At 43.5% G+C, this 21126-nt stretch overlaps 1 protein-coding gene across 3 annotated transcripts in view; it reads left to right on the top strand.

Moving 5' to 3' along the window:
* SRBD1 (S1 RNA binding domain 1) overlaps positions 1–21126 on the top strand; it is a 265692-nt gene that overhangs the window by 125756 nt on the left and 118810 nt on the right. For all 3 annotated transcript variants that reach the window (XM_061625422.1, XM_061625423.1, XM_061625424.1), the window contains exon 16: positions 8722–8804. In XM_061625422.1, coding sequence (XP_061481406.1) covers positions 8722–8804 — 83 coding nt within the window. The remainder of the gene's footprint in view (positions 1–8721; positions 8805–21126) is intronic.

Here is a 21126-nt window from a genome sequence, read left to right as displayed (position 1 = left end):
TGATCTAAGGGCAATGAAACGTCTCTACCCATTCTGGGTTCAGGCCTTGTTATGGGACTAAATCAGCCTTGGTCACCCTGATGGATGACCTTTATCGGGAGAGGGACAGGGGGAGTGCAACTCTGTTAGTCTTGATCTCTCTGCGGCTTTCGATACTATTGACCATGGTATCCTTCTGGGCCAACTTGGTGAGATAGGTATTGGAGGCACTGTTTTACAGTGGTTCCAATTCTATCTCCAGGGTTGTTTTCAGAAAATAGCATTGGGCGCCCTGGCAGTTGTGCTGTGGGGTTCCTCGGGGTACCATCTTATCCCCAATGCTGTTTAACATCTTTATGAAGACCTTGGGAGCGCTCATCAGAAGATTTGGGGTGAAGTGTCAGTATGCAGTATGCTGATGATGAAATGGAAATGTCGATTCCGACTTATGGCAACCCTATGAATAGGGTTTTCATGGTAAGTGGTATTCAGAGGTGGTTTACCATTGCCTTACTCTGAGGCTGAGAGGCAGTGACTTGCCCAAGGTCACCCAATGAACTTCATGGCTCTGTGGGGATTCAAACGCTGGTCTCCCAGGTCATAGTCCAACACTCTAACCACTATGTCACACTGGCTCTCATGCTGATACCCATCTTTATTTCTCTAACATCTGAATCGAGAAAGGCTGTGCAAGTCCTGGACCGCTGCCTGGACTCGGTGGTGGGCTGGATGAGGGCCAATAAACTGAGTCTGAATTGTAGCAAGATGGAAGCGCTCTGGGTTGGTGGTTCCCGAGTTTGGACAGTTGTTCAGTTGCCTGCTTTGGATGGGGTTGTACTCCCTCTGAAAGAGCAGGTCCGTAGTCTGGGGTTGCTCCTGGATCCATCTTTGTTGTTAGAGGCCCAGCTAACCTCAGTGGCTAGGGGTGCCTTTTACCAACTTTGGCTGGTAAGACAGCTGTGGCCAATTCTGGATCGGGATAGCCTGACCACTGTTTTCCATGCACTAGTAACCTCCAGGCTGGGTTATTATAATGCGCTGTATGTGGGGCTGTCCTTGAGGTTGGTCCCGAAGCTGCAGCTGATGCAAAATGCAGTGGCGCTACTACTCACTGGGACAGGGTATTGGCAACATGTAACCCCACTGCTGAAAGAATTGCACTGGCTGCCCATTAGCTACCAGGCTAAGTTCAAGGTTCTAGTTTTGGCATACAAAGCCCTATACAGCTCGGGACAAGGATACCTGAAAGACGGTCTTTCCCCTTATATATCCAGTCAGTCACTCTGCTCTGCAGATGAGGGCCTCCTGCAGATACCATCTTATTAGGAGGTGCATTCTGCACAACATAGGAAGCGGACCTTTAGTATAGTGGAGCCGACCCTGTGGAATTCCCTCCCCTTAAATATTAGTCAGGCGCCATCTCTGTTATCTTTTTTATGCCTAATGAAGGCCTTCCTCTTTCGACAAGCCTTCTAAGTAAATCTTATTTACTTATCCCAGTCTGCATCTGTGCTGAAACTGCTTTTTAAGATGTTTTTAAAGCTTTTTAAAAAAAGATGTTTTGGAAGATTTTTTTAAAATATGTTGTTAAAGATGTTTTATTTTAAAGTATTTTAAAGTCTGTTTTTATGATGTTTTAGAGTATTTTTTAGTGTTTTTGTTCGCTGCCCTGGACTCCTGCTGGGTTGAAGGGCAAGATATAAATTTAATAAATAAATAAGCTTGTTATAACACAATACAGTGCTCCTGTCAGCGCGTTTCCTTTGTGCTGAACGTGCTGACACCTTGCCCCTCCCCTCCTGCATACTGGCATGCAACAGCAACTTGACTGGAGGAAGGTCAGGTAAGCTACGCAGCGCCACCATGCTATCCGCTACTGGATTACATAATTGTGCTGCAGATCCCACTTGTTCTTTCTGATTAGCAATCCTCTGGGTACTATGCATAATATTCCAAAAATGTTTAATACAAATTATATGTAAAGATGTAAAGGCTCTTCCACAGCAGAAAGAAGACTGATGTACAAGTAGCCAGATATTCCTTATAACTGGAATATCTTGAAATGGGGAACATATTTACCGTCCTCCCCATTATTGATTGATTTGATACATCAAAGTGTATCAGAGCAATATATAACATGCAAGATTGTAATAAAATCGTAAAAACATCAGCAAATACTGGTTGGTTAAAAAGAAGAAAAATCATTGCGAAGGTCTGTCTAAACAATGCAATTTCCAGAAAATGCCTAAAAGAAGGCAGGGATGATTCCTGCTAAACTTCTACTGGAAGGTAGTTCCACAGGTCAGGGCCTGCCTCACTAAAGTCTGTGCCCCAAGTAAAGGCCATCCAAACCTCAGGGGTGTGGCAAACCACCAGAAGTTTTCCCATCAGAGGATCTCAGTGGTCGAGGCAGAGCATAAGGGCTCAGATCGTCCTTAAGGTACTTTGGGCCCAAGTTGTTCAGAGCTTTGTGATTTCACACAAGCACCTTGAACATGGTATAAAGTCTGCTTGATAACAAAAGGCAACAATACAGAACAGTTGGATTATGGAAGTTCTCCATGTCTCCTGGCAGTGGATAGGATCTGTACTGAGGCCTGATGGATCCCCATAAGGGATCTTGGGGTGTTGTTTCAAAGGCCCAGCCCAGTCCAGGGTTTGGTTCTTTTGCCAAGCACCCAGGTTGCAGGAAGGGGCCCATGGCATTGGTGTGCACTGTGGCTGGTCCAAGATTTCTGCCACTTCTACCTCTCAGGCCAGAGTGGTGGTATCAGTCACTTATCATCTGGATGGCTGCATTCCAACCCTATGCCATATCAACAGCTGTGAGTTGTAACTAATAAGTTGTGGCCATTTTTAACCCACGGCAGCCTCTCTAGTTATTGCTTCTGTGCCCTGCCCCACTCCCTGCTGCTGCTAGCACAAATGACTCTCTCATCTCACTACATAGTGCCACATCAGGCTTCCTCAACCTGGTGCCCTCCAGACATTTTGAACTATCCTAAGCTCCAGCCAGCATGTACAGTGGTCAAGGACAATGGGAGTTGTCTTCCAAAATGTTTGGAGAGCATCAGGTTGAGGAAGTCTGTGCCACAACCTTTACCTGTTTGCTTTGGAAAATGGACATAGTCTGAGAGCATCCTCAAAATCCGCATATGCAACAAAATACTATCTGCATTAAACCCTGGACTGGGCTGGGCCTTTGAAACAACACCCCAAGATCCCTTATGGGGATCCATCAGGCCTCAGTACAGATCCTATCCACTGCCAGGAGACATGGAGAACTTCCATAATCCAACTGTTCTGTATTGTTGCCTTTTGTTATCAAGCAGACTTTATACCATGCATGGTGGTATTTATTTTTTTCTCTTGACTGTGTCTATGGAATAATTCGTAATCCTTAACAAAATAGCTTAATCCCCTCAAAACAAGACAATGTATTATTATCTCAGATTTGACCCAGGTTTCCCAACTCCAGGTCCATTGCTGTTATTTCCAGGCCAAGGTAGCAGTTGCTGTTCCAGTTTAATTTGCAGGATGCGCTCCATTTAAGTCTTAAATCAGGGGTAGCCAATGTGGTGCCCTCCAGATGTGGTCAAATTCCATCTCCTGTCATCCCTGTCCATTGGCTGTGCTGGCTAGGTCTGATGAGAGTTGTAGTCTAGCAACATCTGAAGGGCACCACATTGGCTACCCCTGCTATACAGTGTATAGCAAGATTAACAGTGACCAAACCTGTCTGCATGCTTGCAATCTATTTTGGAAATAGATAAAACACATGAGGAAAAGGAGGATAAGGAAAGAGAATTGGGAAAGTTATTCTGCACTTTTGTCCTTAGAAATCAGTACTCCAGATTTATTAACTCACACTGCATTTGGATATGTGAACCTCTTTTGCTTGCACATCTTTTGGTTGTGATCTAACTCCTTTGTAGCACCAGTATTGCAGCTACTGTAAAAACTGGGTGTAAAATATTCTTAAGAGAGAATGAATTAACAGTGCTTTGAGAAAGAGAATGTAGCTTAATTTGTTAGCAATCATCTTGGAGGTAAGGAGCTGATATTCTTTGCTTGATTTCCCCCCCCCTTCCTTAAAATGAACTACTCAAAGCCTCCCTCCCTTCTCCCCAACAGCGCTGTCAATGCATTTCACTGCTCACTGTTAAACTATGTGCTGGCTTTGTCATGTCAAATATGCAGCATGAGATGGACTGAGACCACTAAACTGTTCTTAAATCACCTCTTTTGCACGGTGCCCCAAGCTATCTGGAAGATAAGATGGTATCTGTGCTGAAACATCCGCAGTGTATGCCAGAGATGCCGAGGTGAAAAATGTGTGTATGAAATTTGCTTTGCCACCTGGCTCCTCCCCTCCCCTCCAGCTGTGAAATTTTACATGGGTTTCCTGCATGACAGCACAATATGCTGTTGTCGGGCCAAATGTTGCAATCATGTTTTATTCCTAATTGATGACCTAAAAGGTTTTGCCTCAGCTTCACAGGAGGAATCTTCAGGTTATGTTTTCTCAATAAACTGAAACAGCCGCATGTAGAAGTCAAAACACTGTTTCACTCTTATTTCTTGTACATTTAAAAAAAGTATATAAAAGTTTAATGTTTAACTTTACAAGATTCTCTTCACACCTCCAGCCTTCAGATGTCTTGTTTCGACAACAGTATTTTAAAGATTATGAATGTTATTTGATGTTTGCCCTGGCTGACCTTTAAAGCAAACTTTTTTTAAAAAAATCCCTAGCCTCACCAACATACATATTTTTAACTTGTATTTTTTTTGTTGGGAAGAAAAATCAAGTATCTATGAATGAAAACATTCCAAAATGTTTTTCCAAAAAGTGTGTGTGTTACTGTGTTCCCAAAATTGATACAGAAGTCAGATAATATATATCATAAATAGTGCTATTTGACACCTTTAATTTTTTTAATTCAATATTTTCAAATAGTTACAAATGCGATTTATTTTTTTCTTTCCCAGGGAAGGAATCCCTGTGGTATAGTCCATTAGTCTGTGGCAGAAACAACAGCATAGAATCTTGTTGTGTCATGAAGACAAACAAATGTATAAGCTTTTGTGGGCCAGAACCCATATCCCTATGGTAGTGTTCACAATGACATATGCAGACCCAGCTTCAAATCGCTACTCAGCCATGATGCTCGCTGGGCGCTCTTGCATAAGTCACAACAGTCCTCTTCATTATGTCCCCATGTGTTCAGTGTGTGTGTGCGGTAGAGAGGGGGGAGTGAGAATATGCCACTGATCCCAAACTCTGTGATAGACCCCAAAGGTCTGAAAACGGACAACTACGTGTACATGAAGGTCAAAGGCAAGGCCAGGCTGGCATGTGATGTCGGGAAGAGGACCAGAGGTATAGTCCCACTCTGCTCTCCATACAAACTCTGAAGAGGGCTTATCTCTCATCCTAAACTAGCTCACAGGATTGTTATGAAGGACATTGTTTGTCAAAGAGGTTTAGACAAATCCATGGAGGATAAGGCTATCAATGGCTAGCAGCCACTCTGGCTGTGTTCTCTGTCACAGGAAGTATACCTCTGAATACCACTTGCTGGGAATCTGAAATAAGGAGAGTGCACTTTCACTCAGGTTCTGCTTGCTGGCTCCCATAAGCACCTGGTTGGCCACCTTGAGAACACAATACTGGACTGGATTGGCTGCTGGCCTGATCCAGCAGGGCACATTTTATGTTCTTATTAACCTTTGCTGGCTCTAGAGAATGTCAGTTGTCAGCAGCAGAAGCTGTTCCAACAGAGCCAGTTTGAGTTTGGAGAACATTAATTGTTGGTGGCAGAGGGAGGGTTCAGGGAAGTCACCTCTCCATTTGCCATTTGAATTTGGAGAACAGCAAGTGTTGCCTGATGAAAGAGGACTCAAACCTTGCTATCATTTTTTCTATTAGATTATTATGATTTGGTCTTTGGTATATATCATGTCTCTTTCTTTTGTTGTAATTTCTTTGTGCATGCTGGTGTAAAGGTAGAATTCACTTCAAATAGATATATGGTCCTCTGTATATATTCAGGTAAATTTGTTCAACACAGTGTTTGCAACTGTGGCTTTCCTCACAACTTTGTTCTTTATCTTTCTCCTCCTTCCCCCCCCCCCATACCCTCCACCCCTTCCTTTTGTACTTTTCCTTCCATTGTTCTTTGGTAAAATAATACTGTCTTTTTAAAGGCTGTCCTTGATTTGTACCGCTGGAGCTCCAGTTAGTAATTATACGTGTGATTATTATAGGAAAGCATTTTCTCTTGTAAGCTGTAGTGCTTGCACTGCTTAACCTTTTGTAATTTTGACAAGAAAGGCATATGTGAAAGCCTTTGAATTCACAAGTTTTCTGTTATAGAAGCTGGTGGATCAGATGTCACCAGTGTAGTTCTTTCTAAGCCAAGCCTGCAAGCTGCCATTGTTGGTGTATGTTAAAACTTGTAATAAAGGATGTGAAAACTTGTGTGTGACCGAGCAGTGAACTTAACACTAACTATGCATCTTTTTCGGAAGGTGGGGATGTATACCTTTGAATGTGAAACGGCTCATGACGCATTCCGAGTGTGCCTAGAGGTATTTGAGAGATCTCATGTAAACAATTATGTATTAGGTTTGTTCTCTTGTCTTGAAGTATCAGTTTCTGATAAAAACGCCTGTGCCCCTCTCTAAGCAATGTGTTTATAATGATGTATGTTATGTTAAACCTTGTCAGTGATGCCTCTGGGTTTTCTGAAATTCTTTTATAGATGATGGTCATGGAATGACTTGGAAGGACAGTTTCTAAAGTTACTTACTTCTACAAAACTCTGCTATTTTTTCCCGTGGCCAAGTTTCTGTTGTGATTGACAGGGGCTGCTAGGACTTGAACTAGGAACTGTTTGGTTCTGTGTGCGGCTACCTCATGTGGTGAACTATCAGTAGGGATGAGCAAATATGCCAGTTTTGGTTTCCCTCTGTTTCTTGTTTTTCCAATCTTCAGTTCTCTTCATTTCCATACCAGTTTGCTTTGGGAAAAAAAGTCCTCATGAAAATTCTTCAGCATTACAGTGCAAATTCCTCTAGTCCTAATATATACATTTTTGCAAACCAATTTTCCCTAACAGTGTGTGTGTAGTTTTTATTTGATTAATTAAGTAATAAACCTGTTAAATGTTGCAGAATAATAATGTTCTGCCCTGGGCTTCTGTAGTGAAACAAAATTAGACTGTTTTGAGAAAGCTGTGCTGTCATGTTACTCTTTGATGAGAAATAAGCTGAGTTACTGGTTCCGGTCACATCACATTATTGACATTTTATTATTATTTTTTATTATATTTATTACATTTCTTTCCTTCCCTGAGCAGCAAACAAAAACACTAAAAGCACTTTAAAACACCTTAAAAACAAAAGACCTTAAAACATATTAAAACAAAACATCTTTTAAAAAACAACTTTAAAATAATCTTTAAAAGCAATTCCAACAGAGATGCAGACTGGGATAAGGTTTTTACCTAAAGAGCTTGTTGAAAGAGGAAGGTCTTCAGTAGGTGCCGGATAGCTAACAAAGATGGTGCCTTTCTAATATTTAAGGATATCTTATGAGGTGTGTGTGCTTCTGTGCTCATGTCTCTCTGTATATGCACATAAGTAATACAAACATGTCAAAATAAAGTGCCCAGGACTAGCAAGGGCAATGCAGCAGAGGGATTGGACCAGTGTCAGACAGCTAACTGCAGTAGATGCATAAATTCAGTTTATGTTAGTGTAAATATGTGTAACAAAGGTAATTGATCGCTATAATTCAGCAGGGAAGATATGATACATCACAAAATTTATGTTTTGCCACTATATACTGAAAACAACCATTTCAACTCAGGTAAACAATTCTTGCACATATTGTCTAACTTAAGATATTTAGCTAGAATATTTGTAATATTATAACATTGGACACTTTCATGGAATGTGGCAACTACAATTAAAATTCATATTTTTAAAATGTTCAGTGAACAAAATTAATCTGTCCACAGCATCCATTAGCACATTGAACAATTGCCTTTTATATATTCATTTAAGCATTTATAAACTGTTTCCAAAGAGGTGTACAACTGAAAAATATTAGCTGTATATCTTTTTTAAAAATGCAGGCAACAGATTAAGAGGACCAGGTGCTGCAGTAATCTGATGTTTTGGATAGTATTTAAAGTTAGTCCTACTCAAAGTAGATCCATTGAAATTAATAGACATGTCTAACTTAGGTGTATTAATTTCAGTGGATATACTTTGGGTAGACTTTGTTGACTGCAAACCTTTATGTTTTAATTGTCTACAACTTTTTTACTGTAATGCCATGCTTTCAAAGTCACTGCATACATTTTGAGTGAAAACATGTATAAAATAAAAAAATCAGCTGTTTATATAATTTGCCTGAGCTGATTAAGGTTAGCTTCAAAAGTTAGTTAGTGGAGGATGTTGATATCAGATTACTGTGGCATGTGGTTTTATTAATCTGTTGCATTTTTTTTTTTTAAAAATTGGTTTACATGATGGGATTTTCTCAGGGTGCACTGATGAAAACATGCTACTTGTAATAAAATGCCATTATTTGAAACTTTATTTTTACTTATGTTATGACTTTATTTTTCTTATACCAAAGAACAGAATGAAAGTTAGCAAACACTGACAAACACAATAAAAAGTACTTAATTTTCACAGAACATCAATTTCTCCCCCCTTTTTTTCCAGTTTCCATTGCAAGACGTGTACAGGACCCATTAGCTGAGCTAGTGAAAATTGAGCCCAAACACATTGGAGTTGGAATGTACCAGGTAAGGCAATGCAGATCATTTTAATCTAAGTATAATCCAACATGATATGAAGGAACACTGAAACAGTGCTCGGTAATTAAGTGTCAACTAGTTATATGTCTGCTTTAAAAGATTTGTGGAATAAATATTTATAAGAACTTGTGAAGGTTTTTTCTTTAAAAATTCTCTGGCTTTAACGATTGCGACCAAGACTTAGCAATGGCTGCAGCCAGATTTATTGTCTATTAAAAACATCAGATCAGGCTGGTAACTTGATCTGCAAAGCCTTCTCTCTTTCACATAGCTGCAACAATGGGTTTTTTTAAGCTCTCTTGGGAAAATAATAGAAGATATTGATTCTTCACACAGAGGCTATTGGTCTGTGTCCTTGTCTATGATGTTTCTTCAGCTATTATGTATGGAAGCCTTTTTTCCACATACTTTAAAATTAATTAAATGTGAAGTGGGAAAACATTTAATAATAAAAATATTTGTGCAAATATGTATGTCAGCTCATGGTGGGATTTCCAGTGATAATGAGATTGGCAGTGCAGTAAATTGTATGTAACCATGTATGTGGTTGAAATTGATGCAATCTGTTGCAATGAAAAGCTGCTCTCAAAAATGTAAAACTGACATTTGTTCCCTGCAGCATAAGTGAATACTGGAACATTTGGGGGTACAATGGTGGATGCTGTACCAAGCAATATAGTTTGGTTTCATTCAACTGACATAGACATGAATGCAAGCTAAATGTTTCCTTTTTCCTTATAAATACTGTGACACAGGCAAATCTTCAATGAAATATCAGTGTACCTCTTAAGAGGGAATGAGTTATTAGTAGTGTTGGTGATAATTCTGTTGAATGAAAGCTTTTTAAGTGTTTCACCCTTGAGTGGAAGCATATGTGTGTGTGCATATTCATCTGTATCTTTCCTTTAAATCAGTCCACGACAGCAGTAAAATATCTTGCATTTGTATAGCACTTTCCCCCCAGAATTCTGAAGGCACTTAACATAACATTGACTCATTTATCCTTAAAAGAATGTAAGGTAACCCGTTTTACTGTTCTCACAGATGGAGGCGGAACTACATGGGATGCTTAACATGTCTTTAGCAACTGTGAGTGTGCAGGGAGGGGGTTGAATTAATATTAGATTGCAGGGAGTGCAATTTTCATTGGGATGGCAGCAGGCAAGGAGGAGAGGTTTAAAACTAGCCACCCTCAATCTTGTATTAGCCCAGCAGAAAATTCCAATTTAACCACAGATGTGGTTGTTAATGAAACATTGAGCATCATATCTAGCTTTCCCAGAGTCTAAGAGAACAGCTTGTTATCTTCAGTTGATCAATGCTATGTCTCAGGCTATGGTCTGAAGGCACATGAGGCCAGCACTCTGCTGAAGCTAAGCAAGGTCAGGTCTGGTCAGTGCCTGGATGGGAGACTGCCTGGGAACCATATGTAAGCCGCCTTGGGTTTCTATGATGAAAAGAAAGGTGGGGTACAGTGGCATCACTAGGGTTGGTGTCACCCAGTGCGGTAACTCATGGCGTCTGTCCATCTCACGGGCCTCTGGCCGCCTTGCTTTCCTGGGGGGGGGGTCAAGAGGGAAGCCATCCTCTCCCACCCCAGCGGGGAGGGCTTGGGGTGGCCCCCAAACCAGGCTCCTTCCTTGAAGACCTCGGTCCGGGGGCAGGGAGCTTCCACGTGCCCATTTACAGAGAACCCTCTCCCTCTTTTATGTAAGGGGGTATTTTCACAGCATCTATGCCAGGAGAGAATACGGCAACAGGTAATGCAAGAAAGGGGATTGCTACCCTCCTTTCTATATCAGTTGCAGCAGAAGATCAGGCAGGGCTGGTCCTCCTCCCAGCATCCCTGACTACTGGCCATGCTGGCTGGGGCTGATGCGTTCCAGTAACATTTGGAGGGTCACCGATTCCCCATCCCTGACAGTCGGGTTCTGTACCCAGGGTTTGGATTCTACTCCTGCCTTGGTGGAGAGATGCAGCTAGTGGCAGCTTTGCCCAGGTAAACAATTCCAATGTGGCTCAACAACCCCTTTTCTGCACAGCAGAGGGAAGGGAAGGCCAAGTCTCAGCGGTGCTGAGGTGGTGGTGATGGTGCAACTGGAAAAGGATAAAGGTGGGGGATTAGGAGGGGAATGAGGAAGTGGGGCAGGGGTAGAAAGATACGACGTCTTGGTGGGCAAGGTGCTTCATGGGCCATCTTCATGCCCAGGGACAGGGTGCTTTCCCCCAAAGGAAAACTATACAGAGGATTTGGTTTTTTTTAAAAGGACCACATTTTGTTCACATCCACCTAGATCCAAATGGGGACGTGATGTGAAATGCATCTTTCTCAATCATGACAGAGTTTACTGGCTGCGGCTCAGTGGAGGAGCATCTCAGCTGCAATCCCTGGCATCTCCAAGTCAGGCTGGGAGAGCTGCTGCCAGTCAGTGCAAACAATACTGAGCTAGATGGATCAGTGGTCTGACTCCCTATAAGGCAGATCCCTATATAACAGGTGAGCAGAGCGGGACACTTGTCAGGTCCATGGCACAGAGGGAGGGGAGGTTTAACTCTTTGCTCCCCCCTGTGGTCTGACAAATATCTCCCCCCCCCCCGCCGCCACAAGTTTCAGGGAAGCTACTATTGGTGTAACGGCACTTGTGGGGAGATTTTTTGGGGATCATGAGGGGGAGGAAAGGATTAAGCCTTCCGTCTCAGCATGCTGTTGTCCTGATGGAGTCTCTCTCTTTCACACACACACATGCATACCTACCACTAATGTTCTCAAGAATCCTGATGTGGTTGCTAAAGATGCATTTAACATCGCATCTCATTTGGCCCACACCAAAGGGAGACTGACCTTTTTGTGTATTGAATTGGCATTGGCTACTGTGTGAATGCAAGATGAAACACAGTCTCAGGCACATGGCCGTACATGCATCAAATGGTGACTGTTCACCTAATCTGGGTACTTTGTGCCAGTTCCAAACTGTCTCATTCTACTTGCCTTGTGGCCAGGGGTCCGCTGATTCATCCGCCTGTTCTCCAGTGGTAAGTGCCCCTCCAACAGAGGGTGGAAATCTCTGCTTGTGGAAAAAACCCTGTGCTTTGTAGAGCAAAGGAGCATTTATGGCTTTCCCTTACCACTGGCTTTTTTTTTCTTTTTTGCAAAAGCTCAGCACAAGATCCAACAATCTTCCATTTCCCAAATTCAGAGAATCATAGAATTTTTGAATTTGAAGGGACCTTCGAGGGAATCTAGTCCAACCTCTAGCAACAGCAGGAGAGGTGGATTGAGATTCACGTTAACTAGTGTGCAGCTAATTACAAAGGTGTGCAGAAACAGAGAAATGACATGGGAGAGAAGAAAACCCCTGTTCTGCTATAAAAAACAAACAAACTGTGGAGTGAATGCAAGATATTAGTCCAGCGTGTTTCAGGCTGCAGCACTAAGCACACTTATTAGAAAGTAAGTTGTACTGAACATGGTGTAAACATACATAGGATTCTGCTGTAAGGGTGCAGCCTGAAACACAGCTCTAGGGAGACCAGCCCACTGAATGTTGTGGGATCTACTTCGGTGTAAACATTAACACTTTTGTAAAAGGATTTTGACTGTGTTTTTTTTTTAAATTAAACTGTTTTAATTATTCCTTGCCCAGAAAAAAAAACCAGGTTATGAAAGGACTAATACATGTAATATAAATAAATGCCCCCATGGTGGAGGGGGAAATGCCTGAGTGGGTGCTTCCAGACAACTGTTTTATGAGAGAATGGGTGCTACTTATGCATGCAAGGCTTTTACAGCATCCATATGAGCTCGTTGGCATGAAAATGCCAAGGCCACATTTCCCCTCCAATTTAATTCAGATTTTCCAGGAAAAATAAAAACATGTTGCCAAGGTCCCGCTTGGGAGGTTAAACCCCCATCTCCAGTAGGCTTGGGCTGTAAATGCTGGCGAATAAAGCAAACCTGCCTCGGTCGGTTCTAGCTCGCAGAAGCCATCCAATTCTTCCAAGCAAACTTAATCCGAAGGAATGAACAATCAAGCGAAAAAACCACCTTCCCCCAGGGGGACCCAAGTGGAACAAATTATTTCGCAAACCCAGAAGCCGGAGGTGGGAGCCCGCGGCTTCCTCTGGGATGGCGAAGGGCGTGCATGTTCAGCGGGCGTGCCAAGGAACAAACCATGAGGTGGGGAGAGGGTGCCCTACCTGGATCTCCCGCCGCCACCTCCGTAGCACCGGCCAGAATCGTCTTCACTGCAGCTGCCACCTCCCAGCAGAGTCAGGCACAGGCCCGCTGTGGCGATCCTCGCATCAGGGGCCGCAGCCACACGGATCTCGATGGGGACAGTGCCCCCGGCCAACTCGCCCCCCTCCTCCGGCTCTGCCATGCCCTGGCATGCCCCAATTCGCCTCCTTTGCCACAGCACTGAGGCTGCTGGAGCCGAAGAACCGCCTTCAGCCTCCCCCCCATTCCCCGCCACCGTAGGAGCGGCTGGGCTCCCGCCGATGCCCCCGCCTCCTCCTCCCCCTGCCTGCATTGGCCAGAGTGCGCAGCCGAAGGAAGGCGAGGGGCAAGATCAAAGGTCTGTGGGAGGGCGGTCTGCGCACTGCCTCGGCCTCAGAAGATTTAACTGGCTGTGCGGGAGATCCAGGTCGGCCGTGGCGCACACCTTCCACGTGTTAGCAGGGCAGCTCTCCACCTGCCCTGCTTCCCGCGGCGGTGCCTAGGGGTGGCTCTGGGTGTCACCCCCCTCTCATGGTGTCACCCGGTGTGGTCCGCACCCCCTGCACCTCCCTAGTGACGCCGCTGGCTGGGTATAAATGTAATAAATAAATAATGCATTTATGGCTGTGATGGGATTTAGTCCAGACACTTCCTAGCTAACAGTCTCAGTCACTGCTGCATGCCAGCTTTCATGAGGGTGTGGTTAAACATGATTAACACATAGGAACATAGGAAGCTGCCTTATCCTGAACCAGACCATTGGTCCAACTAGCTCAGTATTTACCCTGACTGGCAGTGGCTCTCCAGGGTTTGCAACAGGGAACATTGCCAGCCCTACTTGGAGATGCTGGAGATTGAACCTGAAACCTTTTCCATACAAAACATATGCCCTGCCACTGAGCTACGGCCCTTCCAATATAAGGTAAAATCCAATGAGGTCATTCCACTTGCTGTTGATCCTGTTGGATCGCCTGGAGGGATTGGGAATAGGAGGCACTGTTTTACAGTGGTTCCGTTCCTTTCTCTCTGACAGGCACCAACAGGTAGCATTGGGGGATGAGGTTTCAGACCCTTGGCCCCTCACTTGTGGAGTGCCACAGGGTTCTATCCTCTCTCCCATGCTATTTAACATCTATGTAAAACCACTGGGAGCCATCATCAGGAGTTTTGGGCTGCGGTGTCATCAATATGCTGATGACACGCAGCTTTATCTCTCTTTTAAATCCTCACTGGAGTTGGCTGTGGAGACCTTGTCCAAGTGCCTGGAATCGGTGAGTGGGTGGATGGGAAGGAACAGGCTGAAGCTCAATCCTGATAAAACCGAGGTGCTACTTGTGGGTGACAGGGGAAGGTTGGGTGTTGTTGACCTGAAGCTTAATGGGGTGAGACTTCCCCTGAAAGATCAGGTCCGCAGCCTCGGGGTTGTTCTCGATTCCAAGCTGTCCATGGAGGCTCAGATTTCGGCAGTGAGCCGGGCAGCTTGGTATCAACTACACCTCATACGGAGGCTGCAACCCTACCTCCCAATTCATCAGCTCCCACTGGTAGTACATGCCCTGGTCACCTCTCGATTAGACTACTGCAATGCGCTCTACGTGGGGTTACCCTTGAAAACAGTCCAGAAACTACAACTGGTGCAGAATGTGGCAGCTCGTTTGCTTACAAACAGCCGCCGCCGTGATCACATCACGCCAGTGTTAATTCATCTACATTGGCTTCCAGTTGTTTTCCGGGCCCAATTCAAGGTGTTGGTGTTAACCTTTAAATCCCTATACGGTCTCGGCCCAGTTTACCTGAAGGAGCACCTCCAGTACCACCAATTAAGCCGCCTGACTAGATCAGCCACACAGGGCCTTCTCTCAGTCCCACCGATGAAAACAGCTAGGTTGGTGGGGACTAGAGAGAGGGCATTCTCAGTGGCAGCCCCCACTCTCTGGAACCCCCTCCCGTTCGATCTCCGCCATGCCCCTTCCCTGGATACATTTCGCCGGGCCTTAAAAACCTGGCTCTTTGGACAGGCCTTCGGGATCCCCGGGGTGGGGTAATTTTTCTATGATTGTTTTAAATTGTTTATTGACTGCCCTACATTGTTCTATACTGCTGCTATTTAAAATGATTATGGTTGACTGCATTGTATTTTATTCTGTATTTATATTGTATTTTATCAATTTCAATGTGTACGTCACCTAGAGTGGCTTCGGCCAGATAGGCGACACAAAAATTAAATTTTACTTACTTACTTACTTACTTACACTGAAGTAAGAGAAGAGGAGGCAATTTTCATTGATTGCCCCTTTCCGCTGAAACCCCTTGTGCCGCAAAAAAAACTCTGTTCCAGAGGGGTTGGGGACAGCGTGGAAGGTGGCAGGACAGGCTGCAGGGAGAATAGGTAATGAAAAAAATAATCTCTCCTTCTCTTATGCTAGCAATATTGGTTGCCTCCACTAGTTCAAAAGCTGATCCATGAGCAGAATGGCAGGATTAGATTTTATCCACAATATATAAAATATATTATGCTAAAAACACAAAAATCCTATTAATTTATTATTGGATACTAAATTCTTCAGAAATGTCCAGACTACAGATTGGTAGATGTACATCACAGATCCATCTTGCTGAGTTGACTCTGTTGAGAAGGCAGTCTGTCATATCTAGAGTACTCCCAAATGAAGAGTTGTTTGTTGAGAGTCAGGTGCATGGATTAGGCATGCCAGATGCTTGGAACCCACATGACTCGTGCTGACCCCTATTTTGATAGCTGCTGTTTCTTTGCAGAGTAGAAAAAAGCTGTTCCTAGTTTTGTGGAACTATGATCAAACATCTTGTGCTTATTGTATCAGGGAGCAGATTAAAACACTTCTAAAAGGAATTTCCACTAATGGCTAAGCACAGAGTGTCATTTGATAAAGGAATGAATGTAGGCACCAAGCATTGTGGAGGACAGGGTTTTCAAAAAAGCTTGGTAAAATAAGTTAGCAACATCTCTTGAGAGGGCATATAAAGCAAAGGAGCAGAAGGGCCTTGCATATGTGATGTGCTGATGCCGCCGCCAATTGATAGAAGATTGACGTGAACCTCATTGAGAGCATTGTCTGATGCTTTAAAAGCTGTGCAGGCCTATTGAGGACACAGGGTACTGAAATAAATACTCCAGAGTAGACAAGATGAGCTATTGCCTTAATATCCCATGCAAGTAAAGTAATGCTCAAGATTCTGCAACAAAGGCTCTTACCATATATGGATCGAGAAATGCCAGATGTCCAAGCTGGATTTAGAAAGGGAAGAGGCACCAGAGATCATATCACAAACATAAATTGGATGATGGAATGGACCAAGGAATTACAGAAGGAAATCACCCTGTGCTTTATAGATTACTGCAAAGCCTTATGACTGTGTAGATCATGAAAAACTATGGAATGCTTTAAAAGAAATGGGGGTGCCACAGTATCTGATTGTCCTGATGCGCAACCTATACTCTGGACAAGAGGCTACTTGTAAGGACAGAATATGGAGAAACCGATTAGTTCCCAATTGGAAAGGATGTGAGACAGGGGTGTGTTTTATCACCCTATTTGTTTAACCTATACGCAGAACATATCATATGGAAAGTGGGATTGGACCAAGATGAAGGAGGTGTGAAAATTGGAGGGAGAAATATCAATATTGTATGCAGACAATACCATACTACTAACAGAAACCTGTAATGATTTGAAACGAATGCTGTTGAAAGTTAAAGAGGAAAGCACAAAAGCAGGACTACAGCTGAATGTCAAGAAGACTAAAGTAATGACAACAGAAGATTTATGTAACTTTAAAGCTGACAATGCGGACATTGAACTTGTCAAGGATTATCAATACCTCGGCACAGTTATTAACCAAAATGGAGACAATAGTCAAGAAATCAGAAGGCGGCCAGGACTGGGAAGGGTAGCAATGAGAGAACTAGAAAAGGTCCTCAAATGCAAAGATGTATCACTCAACACTAAAGTCAGGATCATTCAGACGGTTGTATTCCCGAGCTCTGTTTATGGATGTGAAAGTTGGACAGTTTAAAAAGCAGATAAGAGAAAGATCAACTCATTTGAAATGTGGTGTTGGAGGAGAGCTTTGCGCATACCATGGACCACAAAAAGACAAATAATTGGGTGTTAGAACAAATTAAACCAGAACTGTCATTAGAAGCTAAAATGTTGGAACTGAGGTTAGGACACATAATGAGAAGACCTGATTCACTAGAAAAGACAATAATGCTGGGAAAAACAGAAGGGAGCAGAAAAAGAGGAAGACCAAACAAGACATGGATTGATTCCATAAAGGAAGCTACAGACATGAACTTGCAAGATCTGAACAGGGTGGTTCATGACAGATGCTATTGGAGGTCACTGATTCTTAGGGTTGCTCGTAATCGACTTGAAGGCACATAACAACACCAAAACAGACAAGATGACAAGTGTATCTTGTTGGTTCCTCCCCATTCCTTCAGTGACACTGGAGAGTAGACAATACCTTTAGATAGGTAAAACCTCTTGTCATAAGTTTTTAAGTGAAAATATCGTCCCAGAAGGTAAATAAGATGCTTACTCAGTGATGTAAAGCAATTCTGAATCAGTGCCACTTTGGGAGACAAATTGTTCAACACATGTGTCAAAAGTGTTATTCTCCTTCAGCAACAGAGCAAGTCTAAGGGGAGAGAATTATTTTTTTATGACTTTTCTTCCTTTAAGCACACATAGTTATTTGCTTTCAGTCAGATCTTGGGATGAAAACAAGAATACACCAGTAATAGTTGCTCTGTGGTACCAAAGTGCTAGCATTGGCCCAGTTCAGAAGAGAGTTCAGGCTAGTGTGGGGTGGAGCCACAAAGTGGGCTCTTCCCATGTGGCCCAGTTTTCATAGGGCTATTTATTTATTTCCCACCTTTCCTCCAAGGACCTCAGAGTGCCACAAACACGGTTCCCCTCTCCCAATTTTGTCCTCACAACAAACCTGTGGGGTAGGGTAGTCTGAGAGACAGTGACTGGCCCAAGGTTACCCAGTGAGCTTCGTGGCTAAGTGGGGATTTGAACCCTCATCTCCCAGTTCCCAACACTCTACCACTACAACCACATTTGGCACGGCAAGGAGCAGCCCTGTGCAGGCTCCAATGCCACAAATGTACCATGAGTTAAGAATATACACCATTTTAAAGTTGCAGATTTTATTGACCAGCCATATTCGCAGACACAGTAAAAAAAAAATTCTTTTCAGTAATAAATTCCTCCTTGTTCTACGCTCTGAAATCTTATCTCCTTAGCACGTTTGGGAAATTAACATCCTTTAAGCATATGAGAGATAATATGTATAGTTTTTCAAGCCCCCAGAAGGGAAGCATACTTCGTTCCAGATGTAACTGCAGCATTTTGTGTCAAATAAAATCTGCGAATAATGCTTTTATATGTAGGCTCCTTAAGGGAAAACAGTTGAACTAATTTCTCCCCCTAGTTTACATGTATTGCTCCAGGGTCCTGATCAAAGAAGGATTTTATAAAGTATAATTGAAATACCTAATGTGAAGTTTAAGTACAATGCGTGTAACACCATGCCTTCTCCTCTTGCTCTTGTTCTGGCCTTTCCCTCTTCCCTTGGTAGTTTAATGTGTAGCGGGTTCCGTACCCCCCCTTCCATTTTCAAACATTTTGTTCTGGGGGCTTTGCCATTCCAAAATGAAACTGGATATTTCACGGTGAAGCTTTTTGGTATCTGAAAAAAAAATCAAGATTGATGGAAAAGGGCTAGAGACCATTTTCTTAAAATAACCTATTGGAAGTTAAGGGAACATTGTTTCACGAAAGGTCACTTCCCCTTTAATTGACAGTGGGAGATTTCCTTTAATAATCTCAAGTGTCCTGCCTGTACTGCTGTCATGTGAATCTAGGCTGGGTTTTAAAGCTTCTGCACCTAATTCTTTAGACATTTAATGCCATGAATAGGCTCATAATTGTAGCTGGGCCTTCTCAGCTGAATCCCAGTGGGAAGCCAAGAGTTCTTCATTCCTGGCAAAGGGGAGTGGAGGTTTTCTAATCCTCCCCTTGGTATGCGATTTTTATGCTTTGGCCAAGCCAGTGATAGGCATGCATGCATTCAGTCAGGCTTCGTTGAAAGGGAATCATAGAATCGTAGAGTTGGAAGGGGCCTTGTAGGCCATCGAGTCCAACCCCCTGCTCACAGCAGGAAATCCATAGCTAGAGCATCTCCCGCAGATAGCTGTCCAGCCTCTGCTTGAAGACATCCAGCGAAGGGGATCTCACCCACCCCTAGGCAGTTGGTTCCATTGCCGAACTGCCCTTACTGTCAAGAAGTTCCTTCTAATGTCCAATCTGAATCTACGCTCCTGCAACTTAAAACCATTAGACCTAGTTCTACCCTCTGGGGCAGCAGAGAACAAATCTGTACCCTCCTCTATGTGACAGCCCTTCAGGTACTTAAAGAGTGCAATCATGTCACCCCTCAGCCTTCTCTTCACCAGACTGAACATGCCAAGTTCCTTCAACCTTTCCTCATAAGACTTGTTCTCCATACCGGTTATCATCCTTGTCGCCCTCCTCTGAACCCGCTCTAACTTGTCTATATCTTTCTTAAAATGAGGCGCCCAGAACTGAACGCAGTATTCCAGATGAGGCCTGACTAATGCAGAATATAGTGGGACTATTACTTCCCTCGACCTGGAAACTATAGCTCTGTTTATGCAGCCCAAAACCACGTTTGCCTTTTTTGCTGCAGCATCACACTGCTGGGTCATGTTCAACTTGTGATCCACTACAATTCCAAGGTCCTTCTCACACGCACTACTGCTAAGCTGGGCATTTCCCATCCTGTACCCGTGCATTTTGTTTTTGTGGCCTAAATGCAGAATCCTGCATTTGTCTTTATTGAATGTCATTTTATTAATTTCAGCCCAAATTTCTAGTCTATCCAGGTCCCTTTGGATTTTATTCCTGTCTTCCATTGTGTTAGCTATCCCTCCCAGTTTCGTATCATCCGCAAACTTCATAAGGCTTCCCTCCACCCCATCATCTAAGTCATTGATAAAAATGTTGAAGAGTATCAGCCCCAGGACAGAACCCTGTGGCACTCCACTCGAAACCTCCTTCCAGTCCGAAGCAGAGCCACCGACGACCACTCTTTGAGTACGGTTTTCCAACCAGTTGTGAATCCACCTGACAGTATTTCCATGTAGTCCGCATTTAACGAGTTTGCTAATCAAAAGGTCGTGGGGGACTTTGTCAAACGCTTTGCTGAAATCTAGATAGATGACATCTACAGCATTTCCACCATCTACTAGGCTAGTGACCCAATCAAAAAAAGAGATGAGATTAGTTTGACAGGATTTTTTCTTGACAAACCCATGCTGGCTCCTACTAATCACAGCATTGTCATCTAGATAGTTGCCAATTGACTCTTTTATTATCCGTTCTAATATCTTTCCCGGGATCAGGATCCCTCTCCTACTAGATTGTGGGACTGATTGCAGCATTCGCACTTATGTGAATTGCATTTTAGGAGCTGCTCAGAAAGCTGTGTCACACAAAAGTCATCATGACCCACTTAAAAATGCATGCTGCCTTAAGGAAATCATGGCACTGCAGAATGAGAATGCTGTCTCAGGAGAAACCTCTGTGTTTTTGACCCCAAGGACTTTGGGCTCTCTTTGAAATGAGGCAAGTGATTTCTGAAGAGACGGCCTTTTGTGTTGTGGCACCTTGGCTTTGGAACTCTCTCTCCAGGGAAGTTCTTGTGGGGCCATTGCTACTGGGTGGGATCCAGTTGGTGCCCTTGTGCTGAGTCAACGGCTTTTGGTCCAGTGGACACCTCCACTAATGGAAGGAAGGAAAGTGATTTTTTCCAGTTTTCCCTTCTGTCTGCAACCCCTCACATCACCTTTTACCTGTTCTGGAGGGTCCCCCAACTCTGTACCTGATTTTCAGAGGAATGCTGGGAGCTGCAGGACGTAACTGGCAAACATGCTCTTCCTCTTCTATTAGCAGAGGCATCTGATGGATCAAAGCCCTTCCTTGAGTGCAAAGGCACCAATTGGATCCACCCACTGTCATTTCA

This window comes from Rhineura floridana, chromosome 4 (genome assembly GCF_030035675.1).
Source record: "Rhineura floridana isolate rRhiFlo1 chromosome 4, rRhiFlo1.hap2, whole genome shotgun sequence".
Lineage (NCBI taxonomy): Eukaryota > Metazoa > Chordata > Lepidosauria > Squamata > Rhineuridae > Rhineura > Rhineura floridana.
Note: the sequence above shows the minus strand (reverse complement) of the source record. Positions and strands in the feature narration are given on the sequence as shown.